The 15,562-nt window shown below is 40.9% G+C and overlaps 1 protein-coding gene across 1 annotated transcript in view; it reads right to left on the bottom strand.

Moving 5' to 3' along the window:
- Positions 1–12,125, bottom strand: part of DARS1 (aspartyl-tRNA synthetase 1) — a 37,854-nt gene extending 25,729 nt beyond the window's left edge. The window contains exons 1-4 of the mRNA XM_042041601.1: positions 11,966–12,125; positions 10,920–10,977; positions 5,382–5,474; positions 276–378 (exon numbers count right to left, since the gene is read on the bottom strand). Of these exons, the coding sequence (XP_041897535.1) occupies positions 276–378; positions 5,382–5,474; positions 10,920–10,977; positions 11,966–12,037 (326 nt within the window). The 5' untranslated portion in view covers positions 12,038–12,125. The remainder of the gene's footprint in view (positions 1–275; positions 379–5,381; positions 5,475–10,919; positions 10,978–11,965) is intronic.
- Positions 12,126–15,562: the final 3,437 nt, after the last annotated feature.

Genomic DNA, 15,562 nt, shown 5'->3' with positions numbered 1-15,562 from the left:
TGCCAGACTTTTTGTTAGCCAGCTTGGAAGAAAATGTAGGTTGTCTATGGCAAGAGAATGCTGCTTCAGCAGTTCAGAATGAATTTCAAGCCTGTTCTCTATTTTATCTTTTGTCAGTATAATGTATTCAACGCAATAGAGAGCTGACAATTTAAATAACTACATTTTAAAACAAACGAAGCATTGATGTTAATGTGTGAAAATGGTCCCAACCCCTAGGAGTCCTGGTTCCCACCATTGTTTACTCTGACAACAGGATATAATTGCTTACTTACTTGGCAGCAAACTTTACCATCTGCTTGCTTGCATGCTGTCCCACAGCCACAAGAGCCTGGATATTAAACTGCTGCTGACGCAGGACTAAGAAACACTGCTTCCCTGAATACAAAGAGAAACAACACAGGTGTATTAAGGACAAGTTACTCGAGGTCTTTGTGAATGAGAAAAAATACTTTACTACTTAAATACAAACTGAGCTCTTAAGAGTGTGCGTCTCTCTCTCATTCATCGCTGCCCCCCCTCCTTAAAGCTGCTTCTAACTTCTCAGCTGTACATGTACACACACACACACAAACACTGAGATAAATTAAATAATCATGCCTTACATCTATAAACACTTGAATGGACATTTTCTAAAAATAACAGTAAGCCTTCCAAGATAAAGAGTCTTTAGACAAAAGAAAAACAACAAACCATAACTTTTAAAGTATCTTTTTCTTCAACTGCAAGAAATGTATCATACTTTTCCTTGTTTCTTTGCTCACAAGTTCAAGTCTAAATTATTTTTAAAGATGTTTTTTCTCATCTTCTCAAATCAAAGCTGCAGAGTTCACTTTACAAAGCTGCTCTGAGAGAAATAGGCTTGATTTTGTACCACAAGGACTAAACCAACAGTGTTCATTCTATAATACACCACACATTCAGAATGAAGGGGAACAAAAGGAGTATTGATTCTAGTGAATGACAAGAACCTAAAAGACCCAATTAAAAATTCCTGTAAGAGCAATTTATTCATGAACAGCTTAGGGAAAAAGAAGTTAATAGGAATTAGTAATAATGTACAAAGAACTTAGTGCATTTTGTTGACTTTTAAAATGGGTGTTTCCAAGTCAACAAAGCTCTTTCTAATCTGTTTAGCTGACAGTTACAATCATGTCATACCTCTTCTCACATCTCTAATTTATTCCTTAACTTAGTTTTAAGGAAATATGGTGATTTTAGATGCTTCTTCCTAGACAAAAATTAGCAACAAACATATAACTGGTGTACCAGTATCTGATAAAGGCACCATGATCACTTTAACTCCAAGTTCTGACTCATAATGCCGTAACATTTCCATTGAAATGGTGAGAATAGGAAGAAGCCAGAAGTTTTGTTATAGACAGTTACTTCCCTGTTGTTGACTCAAACTCTAAACCAATAAGCCAAAACATGCCTAACTCGAAAACTGGCACTAAAAAGCCAGTTGCAGTTTTCTGCAGTTTGTAATTAAGCAGATTACCGTTCCTGACACATAGCTACAGATAATTCAAGAGTATCAGAAAATAAATGCAGAACCCTTGACACACAATCTCATGGAAATAAAAGCAAACATGGGAAACTAGTACAAAATGTTATTAAATATTAATTATAATTATTGGAAATAACTGATCTTGTCCTACGACAAACAACAATGCAACAAGATTAATTACGTATTTTCAGAAAACAGAGTACAACTATTTCTGTATTCCAGAGGCTGCAATATCCAATATGGTACAGATGCATGTATTTCTTCCAGGCAAACATTAAACAACAGATTTAAATTAGAAAAATACAGGCTGTGTTTCAGATCCAGCAAGTCAACAAAGAAAGGACAATTTTTCCACAGGACATGATAGGCTGAGTTTCTTCAGATAAGGCAGTCATATCTCACATCTTTGACATCTCAGTATTTCTTACAGAGCTGTTGGATATAGTATTTCCTAGAAGATAGTATTTGTCTCCATGAGTTTAGTGACAAACAATTTAGCAAAACATGATCAAAGTTTCAGCAATGATGTACTAGGTGTTCAAACAAAAACCGCACAGTTGAAGACTGCTACGACATCTCTCAGCTATAAAACAGTGAAATAATGAAGGGACCTGCTGTCATAGGATCATAGAATAGTTTGGGTTGGAAGAGACCTTTAAAGGCCATTGAGTCCAACCCCCCGGCAATGAGCAGGGACATCTTCACCAAGACCAGCTTGCTCAGATCCTCATCCAAAAGTCTGGCAGTTGTACTCAATCCCAAACACTGGAAGTCTGATCATTATCTGCATTATAAAAGGACTCAAATGTGTTTGCCATGAGTAACAGTAGCTGTTTTCATGAAGGAAGAGTATGTTTTGCAGGACACAAACACTTCTAATCACACAGAAGATAAGTGATCAAATGGAGTTCACTCAGGACTGGCTAAAATATCACAGTCACAAAGATTAAAAGAGGGATGGGAACTTTTCCTTAGAGAGCTGAAGCCATTCAAAATAAAGTATCAAAAAGACCAGCCATAATCAAATCCAGCTCATGCTTAGAAGCCTTTCCAGATCAAGAGATGGGAAAAAGGAAGCATCTGAGTGAGAAAAAATTTGGACAATGGGATCTTCTCCATGTGTTTCCAAACATTTATGTGGTGTTCAGGTGAAAAGTATAGCACCAACTTCAGTCACATTCAAAAGTAAACTACACTAAGTTCCTATTAAAAAAAAAAAACAATATCATGTCCCACAAGAATGCCTAAAAGATGAAAGTTTCAAGAGAAATTTGGTTAAAATTATCTGACACAGTATAATCCATAGAATGTTCAGACCCTGAACAAGTAAGAGAAGACACCGAAAGGAGAATTCCATCAAAAGTAAGCACACAGAACAACCAGTAATCGATCGTTCGTCTTGGATAAAAGTACCAAATCACACAAAACCTTATGAAAGAAAAGGATATAAGGAAGTAATGTGTATAAAGAGGAGAACATTTTGGTCATATAAATTAAATGATGGTTACATACATTTGCCAGCAAAGAGAAGACTTTACACAGTTTATTATAAAACTTGGCCCAGTATTTAAATTTATCTTGATGGAATTCTTATTTTCAGATGTTTCATAGACCTATGCATTCATAACCCAAAATCTAGTTCAGGTCTAACATTCTGCACAAGCCCCAGCTGCCTGGCCAAACCCAGACAACTTCCCAAGGGGTTTTCAACGATAATCGTGATCAGTAGATTAGGCTGGCTTTAAAATAAGGCCAGAAATAACATTTATTCAATCTATGATACAAGCCACAGGGCCCTGTGCACTTTAATTCTGGTACAACACACAGAATTTCCCAACACCCCATTCTTTACACATCCTTCAGTTAATTTCCATCAGACTCCATGAGTGACTCGCTATATGAGACAGCTGGAATCTGCAGTTGTTCCCATTAATTTTTTTTGGTTTATTGGTCAGAACCAGACAGGGTTAAATAAAGGCTACATTGGTTACTTAGGAGTCAAACTCAAGTTTCTGAGAAAAACTAAAGCTTGTTTTTGTGAAAGATTCTCCTGTTTCCTGCAAGGCTTTCCTTTCCACAGTGGTAGGAATAGTGCCATGTTGTGTGTGGGAAAGACTAAGATTACTTTTTACTCTTAAACATTTGCTTTTCTTGTAAGATTCTTTCCCCAAAGCTTAAGTAAACAAGCATATGGCATTCCCTAGCAGCGCTCCCTGAATGTCAGAATTGTTCTGTGTTGTCAGACCAAGTGGTAACAAGAGACACCATCAATAAATTCAGGACATTCATGCCCATGATCAACTCCTTCTGCTTTCATTCTTCAGGTTGTGTTAAAGAGTTTTGAAAATAAGCAGTGTTGTTTCATCAAAAACAATAGTGAGGTCAAAGTGAAGGATTACAACAGCTTCTTTTAAGTTAATACTGCCTTGTTACAGAGATATTACTGTGTTTGAAGTAAACATATATATCATGCAAGATACCATGAACCAATGTCATACACAGACAGCAATCAACAACCATAGAACTTTACACTGCTTTCCAGGTCCGCATAGACACCTGCCTATAATATCCTGAATTCTGTTAATAGCCTGAACTCTTCCAATAATTGCAAAAGAAAAGCCATAAGGATACTCTAATTCATATCCTGACAGTAACATTAGTAACATTTAAAGCAGATGGAGTGTCTCCTGTCTGAACAACTTCATGTCGTAATGACCAAGGCTTTCACAGCTTTTGGAGTTGACAATTTCTTTAAATAATAGAGAGATTTCCATTTCCACTACAAAACTATTGAGGACTCCTTAAGTTTAAAGATTCTAATATAAATTAAAATATGCATCATATGTATATATTTGAATGCAGCTCCTTATTTTAACCAACTGCAGCACAGACACTACTCATTAAGAAGGACATGTTTTAAGAACATGAATTCTCAAAAAGAGATATGAATCTGGTATCTTCAACGATACTTGGTACTGGATTCTCGCCCCTAATTTGCATCATTCCCAATTTTAAGACTACTGTTAAGTTTCATTTGTGAAGATAATTTCTTTATGCTCTTTTTTTTTTTCAGTTCTTGGAAAGACAAGTTATTTATATCTACAGAGCTGCCAAACATAACCGAAACCAGCACAACAGTTGTCAGCATCTGATGTCAACTGCAAAGGCCAAAGCCTATTGAAGTTTGCATATGGCAACCTGGTCTCCAGGGGGAACTTCTGATTCCAGGGAAGAAATATGGCTGTCAGACAGCCAAGTGTGACAGCCCACACTGCTGAGAACCTATGAAAGGGTTTTTCCCCTTTGTCTTGCTAAAGAAAGATGATGCTTCTTATTTGAAGTTCAAATTGATATAATTAGATACCAGTATTCGAAAGTAAGAATTCTGAAATTTTAACACAGATTTTTGTTTCCGGTCAAAGAAAAGGTGTGGTGAAAATAGTCATGTGCAGCAGAAGAAATATGATAACAACTGATACATTTATAATACAAGCATGTTTTAGTGTAGAAGCTTAGAAGTGCTTTATCTCACAACTATTAACACCTTAAAGAGAATAATTACATTTTAAAATTACTATTATTTACAATTGTCTATCTGGTATTTAGCAACACAGTAAAACAAAAATTTACTTTTACTACAATAACTGATTTCCACACAGCTAAACCCAAAATCTCCTTTTCCCTCTTGGGAAAAAGAGAGGTAGAAAAAGAAAATAACCAGTCAAAGTAACATTGAGGCAACCCTGAGTAACCAGGTGGCAAAGTTTTCTTGAATGCAAGACATAAGCAACAGGTCATGAAAGCACAACAAACATTAAGGTTGTACTAATGACATGAGGAAATAAAACCAAAAACCCTGGAGGCCTCTCACCTTTAGCTCTGCTGGTGTGAATTCTGCCACGAACCCAAACCTCTTCATCAGCCTTCTCCACTGTCAAGTCTTTTATGCGAACCAAAACTCTATCTGAATTACAGAAAAAACCACACATTTTAAAACAGTTTTGTTTTTTTCAAAGCAAAACATTTTTCACTTTAAACTCCAAATACACTTTCTATCATGGCTATTGATAAAATTGATAATAAATCCAAAACATCACTTTTTGTATCAACAGCATAATTGACTTAACTGAAAACACACAAGATCCCATTTCCTTTCTTAGTGACTTGTACTTGATCCAGTAGCTTTAAATTACTTCAAGCTTATTTTTGACTTATACAGCAGGGTCAAACTGCACTTTACCAACAGCAAGACTCACTGTAGTTCACGGATGGCAGAACCCATAACGACTACACTGGTTTTGATAGGACTTCACTGTACTACCCGCACTTACTAGTCTGAATTTCTGCTGCCTAAGGGACGTCTGCCCTGCTGCACTGTTCAGGGTGAAAGCTGCCATGTTGAACCCAGAAAAACAAAGGCTCAGAGGTGACATGACTGTTCTCTGTATCTACCTTATAAAAGTAGGATGAATATAACCATAAAATAACTATTATTTAAAATAAAGAACAGAAAGAAACCACATATAAATGTGCATTATAACTTTTAAAAGTTTTATTTTGATTAAAACAACAGCATTTTGGAACAACGAGAGTATTACTGTGTAAAATGGATAACATTTATTTTAGGAAAATCTGTTTGACAACCTGATCAAGCACTACTATCACTGTCAGAGCCAGGACTGATTAGAACCCTTCAAATCCAATGAAGCTACAAAGCTAAATAACAGGAATGCATGGCTTGGAAAGGACAGACTTTGGATAGCAAATGGAAAAAAAAGTAATCAAGGAAAATATTTTTAAATAAATCAGGACTTTAAAAATTGTACACAACCATTATGAACTGACAATATGCTGGTGCATGCCACTATTCCTTGTATGATTCTGTTGTATGATTCTTTCCTCAGAGACTTCTCCCTCGTTTCAAATTAACATTAAATTTGCTAAGACACTTCCACTGTAAACTTCTCCTGCCAGAACTTTTCCAAAGTTTCCGGAAAAAAACTCTTTTGCCCACTCCAGGTTACCATCTGCTGTTCTGGACTCCTTCCTTCTGTCTCTGAATACCAGTCACAGCTTGCCCTGCAAGCCTGTTATTCTGCACTGAGGATTTTAGGGGATTTAAAACTTTTATTAGCTTATGTCAGGGCAGTGCAGTTCTTTCTTCACAGACACATATCAAATCCAGAACAGAATGAAGTGCACAGAGAAATGGGATAGGAAATTGACTCAAATATATTCATGAAGTGTGTATACGTGTGGGGGGGGGAAGGGAGAAAGGGGAATAAAGATGTTATCACTTGCCAGCAACTGATATTCAAACTTTAACAGTGTTGTACTATAGGAAACATGCAACCATCACAATCCACAACCTTCAGTATTTCCAAGAGTGATATTCAGACAGTTAAAATTATCTCAGTCAACTTGAAACTGTATTGTTACAAACGTTAAAACATTTTCTAGGCACAAGCATAAAGACAGAATGAGGTGTTACACCTTTTGTGGATCCTTAGTGTTTCAGGAACCATTTGTATTAGATAAATATTTTTTTAAGTCTTTTGGATACCTAGTGGTTCATGTTTCACCAAGAGTAAACAAGACACATTTAACACAAAAGTTGTTATATTGTATTAATTATTAAAAAACATTTCACCTTTCATAAAAAGGGTAATAAACAATATCCACAAGAAGACATCATAAAGCCTTTTTTTCCAGTAGCAGATCACAGAATCACAGCATGGACTGAGGCTAGGAGGAGCCTCTGGAAGTCACCCCACTGAACCCCGTTCACAAGCAGGGTGACATAGTACCAGCTGTCCAAGATCACGTTCTGATGGTTTTTTAGTATTTCCAAGACAGGAAACTCTTCCTGGGCAAACCTGTACCAATCCTTGGTCACCCTCACAGTAAAAAAGAGTTTCCTGATGTTCATTGTGCCCACTACGTCTGTTCCTGTCAATGTGCTCCACTGCAATGAGCTGCACATAGCAACTACACCACTTCGTTTCCCTCCTCCCACATTTCCCAAATCTCATCTTCTTTCTCTCTCATTTCTAAAATGCCAGTAGGTCATGATGTTGCCTGTATTTGTGAGTGTAAGCAACCATTTGTCTTTGTCACTCGTTTCCTCTTGTCCAACCAACGCACTGTATATTCCCTCTGCACTCTTGGTATACCATTTCACCTGAATTCCTTTCAGTTCATTTTTATCTCTTCCATAACAAAAATGAAACTTCTTGCTTTCACCTTTAAGGTCCTTCCAACACTTCTCAGATGATCATCTACTTGTTCTTTTGCAAATGCAAGCTGTACTCACACTTTCTGCCCTCTTGCCAATAAATTAAGTGCAAAAATAAAAGATGTTTTTAACTTTGCTACAGTTGCAGTGAAGACAAGGGAACAAAGATTTTAAACAAAGTTCAAACACAACACTCTGTAAATGTGAAATTACACTTTCTGCCCCAATTCAGTATTCAGGCTATCTCACCTTTACTGCCACTTGGAGTCATGTTTATGGGGAAGCTGTAATTTTTTTTCCTTAATGTACAGCCCAATCTCTTCTTTCCAACATACTAAATATCCTTATTTTTCTCTCAGAACTCTAACCTCTTCTAAACAGGGGAAAAGAGGATAAAAGTCCAAAAAGCTGTGTGGGATACATAAAACAACACTTTTTCACATCCAGACCCCATTCCCTTTTTCACCTCCAGACCCCATTCCCTGCCTGTCACATCAGCTGTTTACTAAGATAATTTATCCTGCATCATGGAATTTTGAACATTATGACCAATATTTCTGTTGCCTCTGTGAAGTGCCAGTATCTTTACAGTACCAGAAAATTTTGAAAAAGAGAAGGCAAATTTGACATAAAAACCTGAAAATCAAAAGCAGCATTAGAAAAGCAGCATTAGAAAGCAGCTTCCAGGGAAGGTAGGTGAGATAACGGGACTGAAGGCAGAAAAAAGGAATGGCAAAAAATGGAGTTTTACTAGCAGGCAGGAAGGACCTAAAAACCTGACATGATGGGAATCAAGAACATCAGATAGCCAGGGCAGCCAACATAACCAGAAGGAGGACTTACGTGGGCCAAGAAAGAAGGCACAGGTATGTGTGAGCTCAGCAGAGCAGGGTGAAGAAACAAAGTTATGAACCTGAGAAAAGAGATTTAATTTGCCTGCAGAGATACAAGAATCTATCAGCATGGCAAAAGGACAATATGGTTATTCCTCGGAAAGGAAGAATAACTTGTTCTGATCACTGTAAGCTGTGTGAGTTCCCAGGTGCAGCCAGTGTCCTCTGGACAGTGTGGCTCAAGTGAGCTGAACAGCACCACTGCAGCAGCTCCCCCTGAGCTCCCACCTGAGGTTGTGCTGCGCTGTCTGATGGCTCTGGTCACCAGAAGCTGCGTGGGCTGCACACCTCATACCACCATTAGTTACTGTGATTTAGAAATGGCAGGTAGCCACACAGACTTCAAAACCAAATTTAATACACTTCAGATAGCCAGGAACATTTCTGCTTCCCCCTCCACCCCCTGTCCCAAGCAGCAGCTACTCCAAGACACCTAAGGCAAGTGGAGCTACTGATGACAAGTGATCATCTCACCCTCCCATGAAGCCTTTGGCAAGAGCTCTCCCTGGCAGAAACTACTGAATCTGTAAATAAAAGTGCATTAGTCTCAAGGAAGGGACTAGGCTGATCTTCGGTTTCTTTGTTATAGGCATTTTGTTCTTTATTGTTACCCAATTTTGGTGTTCTGGATAACCACCTTCTACAATTACAGAATAGCAGGAGTGCTGTAGGTTGCATTTTAAGCCCCATGGAAAACCCACTCAACATTGTCCATACACTGAGAAGTTTTTTTAAACAAGGATCAAAAGTCAAGGGGACAACACAACTAAATATGACACACAGCCTTTTTAATATAATTTGCTGCTGCTTTCACAATTTCCCTTCTCAATATATTTTTTTCTCCAGTACTTTTGAGTGTTTCTTTTGAATATGAGACAGTTGGCATTTCTCCATGAAAGCAGGACATGATCTGCCCTCTCAATCTGCCAGCTTGGGTCCCCCACACAGTTGTTTGCTCTGGGGTGCAAATCTGGGAGAGGAAACACAGGAGCTGGGCTGCTTCCAATGTGATTTCAACTCCCATTCCCTTTCTCTAGCAGCTAGAATGTATTTTATTCAACAGTGACTGTTAATGCAGTCTCTGCTGATTTTTCTGTCCCTTTACATTGTTTATATAAAGCTCCCCTTCAGTTGCTTTCAACCTGTGAGTGCTCTGTTGACTGCTCCTCTTCCCTACATTCTGCATTTCCCTTCCTAAAGGGGGATCAACCAAAACAAATATTCAAAGGAAAAAAAAAAATCACCTAATCACAGATGATGTTGCTGTTTTACATTTTACTATGAAGAATTTACAAGAAGCCAGTCTGTTATTTTCCCTCATTCCCATTTCATGCACTGAATTTAATACAAAGATTAATATTTCTTGGGATATTGGCCTGGGAGCTTGTTCTCTAGCCACTAAGTTTTTCCGAATCCCAATTCCCCATCAGGAGAAAATCAGGACTTCCTGAATTCAGAGTGGTATGACTGATAAAAGCCATAAATATTAATATCCAGTATTAATGGCTTTGGTGCTCATATACAGGAGAAATGGAAGGCTGCATAAGCAGGGAGACCTTACGCAGAGAGAGAGCACTGCTGTAGTAAGTCACAGCAGAACTTACTCCAAAAACGGAAAAAGCCTGACATCTCAGGACTCAGTACACTACAAATAATAATAATTTAGTAATTAAAAAAAAGTCTGCAGTGATGGACAGACACAAAACTGACAAGCCGTGTAAGGCACGGTCCAGGCAAGGGCAAAGACTGAGATTCCTCTCAATCTGGAAGTCAGCTCCAATATGCAACCACACTCATGATTTTTTTTTTTCTTCCCTCTAATCTCAATTTCCTGTTCTGACTCGTGTCTATGACCTCCAGTCCAATTACTACACACCTTCAAAGCCTGGCTTTATCCTTCCTACACCCTCCCATTAAGTAGATTTTAACTATAAGAAGATCATCCCACAGCTTCCTCGTCTCCAAGCTGAACAAGCCCAGCTCCCTCAGATCCTGTGCTCCAGTCCCCTGAGCAATCTGGTAGCTCTCCACTGGACTGGCTCCAAAATTTTTATGTCTTCCTTGCTCTGTAGAGCCCAAAACTGGACATGGAGCCCAAATGCAAGTGTCTCACAAGTACCAAATGTATCCTAGAAAAGGAAAAAATTCCACTGGCATTTGAACAAGAAAGCTTGGTAAAGATTTCTCAAGGAAATACTGACAGTATTTGGCACATAACTTCTTTTTTCCTTCTTTCCCACCCCATCTCTTTTGCAAAAACTTTTTTCATTTTTCAACTGACCTGGTTTCTCTTGGGATTGTATCATTGATGACACTCCATATCTTTCCTTAGCATAATCCTAAAATGGAGGTGAGAAACACGTATCAAAGAAGCACACACAAAAAACCTGAACAAAATTGTCACAGAGTTAACTGAGGGAATACAAAATAATTAGCTATATTTAAAAAACTGTATTTTGGACTTACAAGAGATACAGAAGAGAGAGAAGACAATTGTTCCCTGAAAGAAAAAAATAATTCCAACAACAGCAACCATGCATGAAGACCATTACTTGTTTCACAGAAAGTTAGTGTGATTATCTCTACAGAGACCCTACTCCTGACCTGAGTCCTATGTAAGTATATACATTAACTATTTCCTTCCCATATTCAAACACGAGCAGATCACATGTAATCATCACAGCCCGGTGGAGCTTGACTGTTAACAAAATCTGCCAGGTAAGGCACAGAAAAAGGCAGCATTTTCACCAAAAATGTCACAGTTCTTCTTTCCCAACTAAACCCACGCATTTCCAAACAAAAACCCCTTGGTTTATTTATTTTATTCTATTCAATACGTGAACCAAAGTTCCTACTAAATACTTTATTTGGGGAAGGTCTTTGCTTGTCTCCTTTTGATGAATCGTGGCGTATTTGTAACTTTAGGGAAGCCACCAGTACTTGGAATTCCTTACTGCTGATGCAATAATAAGCAAAAATTACTTCGTAACAAAATGAACTGATGCTCATTGTTAGTACTTTTTTCTTCTGGAATAAACACTGGCCTACAATCTTTCAGCACCGCTGTGTGATCTTCAAGTACAAGGGAGAAGCACCTGCTAGGCCAGCAGGAGCCCCCTCCCTACTGTGGAGGGGCAGCCCAGGTGTTTCGGGGGAGGGGGGCACAGCTCTTCAGGGAATCACAGGCTGGGCCTGGCGAAGGGGGGAGCGGCACAGTAAAGCCAAAGGCAGTTGTGCCCCCGGGCCGGCCAAACCCCGCCTGGGCCCAGCCCCCCCCACCCGGAGAGCCTCGGCAGCGCGCCCGCCACGTTCCCTGCGGAGACCCACATCAGCCGCCGACGAGTCCTCGTTCTCCGGGCGGCGGTCCTGGCCCTGCCCGCGGCCGGCAGCGCTCGGCATCCTGCAGCGACCGGCACGGCCCTCGCGGTCCCTCACGGCCTCTCACGACACAGCCCCGCGCACGCCACGCCGCTTCCGCGCGCCCGGCTCTCGCGAGAGCTCCGCGCCTGCCCCTGCCCCGCCCGGCACCGGCCGAGCGTATCGCGAGAGCTGCCCCCGGCACGCGCTGCCCTGCTCTCGCCGCGCGCGCTCTGCCGAGGTGCCCTCAGGGCAGGCTGAGGGCGGTGTCGGCTTCCCGCTCTGCCCCCGGGGCTGGGACAGTGTCGGCGGCTCCCCGCTCCCCTCAGAAATTGTTCTTTCACGGAGCCGCCGCCGTCCTGGCAAGTCTCGGCGCCTCCAACCCCGCGCTGATGCTGAGGCGAACGCTGCGGAGCTGGGCAGGGCTGATGCAGGGTGCGTTTCGTCCTCGCTCGCCCTGCTCCGCAGTCCATCACGGTGTGGCCAGAGGTAATATCCGAGAATCACAGAATTATTAGGGTTGAAAGGGACCTCTGGAGATCACTCAGTCCAAGCTCCCGCCAGCGCAGGGTTTACCTGGAGCAGTGACACAGGAACGTGTCCAGGTGGGTGTGGAATGTCTCCAGAGAGGGAGACTCCACACGCTCCCTGGGCAGCCGTTCCAGTGCTCTGCCGCCCTCAACCTAAAGAAGTTATACCTTGTGTTGAGGTGAAACTTCGTTTTTTAGTTTATGGCTAGTGCTCCTCGTCCTGCTGCTGGGCACCACTGAAAAGAGACTGGCACCATTCTCTTGGCACCTGCCTTGAAGATATTTATATGCATATAAATATGTTGGACTGTGAGGTGGCCAGCTAATGAGTGTGGAGCCAAATCGAAATGCACTTTTGTTCTATTATGCCAGCAAATGTGGCTTCCCAGTGCTTACGCTGGTAGCAGTTCTGAGCCCTTGCCCAATCGCCCTGTTTATAATTAGCTGTTTATTAGTTAGCTACAAGTAGGTCTGGTAGTTTTGAGAGGATGAGCAATAGTGCAAATGCAGGTGTTTCCCTCCAGCTGGGTGCTTGAAGCAATGCTACAGTTCTGAGCCAGGGCTGGCTGCAGGTGCCAGCTTTGAAATGACAGAAATCAAAGCTGGATGCAGCTGGTGAATCTATAGAGTCATAGATTGTTTATTTTGTGCAGGGCAAGAAAGAGTTAGCGGTCCTGATTTAAACTGCAGTTTTGAATTTTCACATTTGACTAACTAATCCCTTTTGTGGTATCGATTAGAGTTCTTCATTTCCTGTCCTACAGTTGTTTATTTTGCAGCGCTTTGTACTGCACTGGTTCAACATGTCTTCTCGTGGGAATCCCCTTGCAAAGTTCCCCTTCTTCCTCTGTCTCAGAGAATTATCACTTCACCATGAGACCGCACGGCTTTCACAAAATCCTTTCTTCTCATGCACTGTTGCAAAGAATTAAGATTCAGTGACAGAGAAGGCAAATCACTGTCAGTTTTCATTGTTACCACAAGAAACGAATGGTGGGGTATTGTGTACTGTGCTTAAATGCTAATGTAACAGTAACAAAGCACGTGGATTTCTCTCAGAGTGTCAGTTGTGTCTCTTGTTACCTGTCACGTAGAACCACTGCTCAACCTTAACCTGAACCAACAGACAGATGCAAATCTTGCGCCTCACCACGGAGAGCAGACGGTACCATCTGCACGACACAGTGCTCTGTAATTCTTGGCATTTCACCGGCACTGCTGTAAAATTAAATCAAAAGAAACCAGCCCTGTGACCCTTGTTTCTGTGCTGGGAGCCTTCCAATGGTGAATAGCATGAGTATTTCCTCTGGGGCAAATAACCTGAAGGTGGTTCTGAAGGAAAAGCCCTTTTAATATAATGAGGGTGTTAACTGAACCCAAAATATGGCCATTTAAAGGGCACTGTGGCTAATTATTCCATTGCCAAACTTCCAGAAGAAGCATTTTGCAGAGTTCATGCTCTCAGGTCATTTGTCCAGGATTCCTTTGTCTTGCAGTGTGGAAACGGTTTTTTTCAGCAAAAATCTGTAATACACTGAAAATAGAAAAATAAATTAAGAATAATATTTGAATAAATAAACCTCTCAAAAATTCTCCACTTAGCTTGGATCTGCAGCAAAAATTTATTTCCCATTTCCATCTCACTAAATTTATTACAAATCCTCTCTGAAGAACACAAAACACCACGTGCAGGCGATGCAGCTCATCTGCCACACCTTCTGTTTCACTGCACTGGTATCGACAGTCGTGCGATGGGGGCAGTACCTGCGGTGAACCTGGGAGCGATGAGTGGGAGCAGAGCCGGAGCCGAGCCCGGGTGGGGGGCGGAGGGGCTGGGGGGAGCGGCCAGCGCTGTCCCCCGGGGCCTGGCCCAGGATTAGCACATGGAAATGACATCACCCACAGCCAATCGGGGGGCCCCGGGGGTGCAGCTGGATGGAGGCCATACTCCACTTAAGTAACAAGACATGACATACCATGTGCTAATGCTAAATAATTTATCCCTCAGGCATATAGTGAATTGCAAAGCCAAGCTGAGGCCTGGTCAACAGTTTGTAGTTTAAATTAAAATTGGCTTTTCTATCTTCAAGGGCGGGAGGGGGTTGTCAACTGTTGTGATGAAAAATGGAATGCAGAAATCTCTTTTTTCTCTTCGCTTCACTTCTTTCTCCTGTTACAATTTGATCTTATCAAAACACTTTTCAGTGATTTTGGAGATGTACCCCACATATCTCTATTATATGAAGGAAAACCCTAAAGGGAGGTTTAAGACATTGTGAATAATTATATCCAATATATCCTTGAGACTTAGGCCTTAGCACCTGTAATATCCTAAACCAAAGCAATTCCAAGATTTAGTTATATGTGTTTCAAGTTACAAACGTTATGGGGGCGTTTCCAAAGCAGAGCCATAAATTTGTCTCGTTAGGAATCTGGAGGCATTTGCTGCTGCTCAGGCTGAAGCTCAGGCCCAGCCTGTGTCACGATGCTGGGAGCCGGCAGCACACAGAGCTGGGTGTGATGTTAAACCACAACACTTGCTGATGGCTACTGAAACCATGTAGCCTTTCCAACTCAGCCGTCCAGCTAAGCTTGGCCAAACCTTTGACCTGTCAAAATACTGAGCTGATTTTACGTAAATACGCTAAACAACATTTTCACTGAAACCACAAGAAGATGAAAGTATTCAGCACTTTCCACAACCTGTCCTTACATAGTATCTTACAAAAATGGTGGCTCAAATATTCTTTAATCTTCCACTGTACTATTGGCCAGGAAATCAAAAGTTGCAATATGCTCTGTGTTGGTGGGAAAGAGATAAGAATTGCCTTTAAATTATTTCAGGAGAAGAAATTAAAAGGACCTCTGCCCTATGGAATAAATCAGAACATATTTACCTAGTCTCTACTTGTTTGGCAAGTTAAAATCTAGAGAGCATGAAGTGGTACAGAGATAAAAAGAGCATGTGGGGAAAAAAATACAAAACAAATTGGTAGTGTCTCTGAAAGGTCTTCAGGGAATTCAGCTTTATTGCCAC

This window comes from Corvus kubaryi, unplaced genomic scaffold (genome assembly GCF_017639235.1).
Source record: "Corvus kubaryi isolate FWS band 111438036 unplaced genomic scaffold, C.kubaryi_AGA036_p1.0 37396, whole genome shotgun sequence".
Lineage (NCBI taxonomy): Eukaryota > Metazoa > Chordata > Aves > Passeriformes > Corvidae > Corvus > Corvus kubaryi.
Note: the sequence above shows the minus strand (reverse complement) of the source record. Positions and strands in the feature narration are given on the sequence as shown.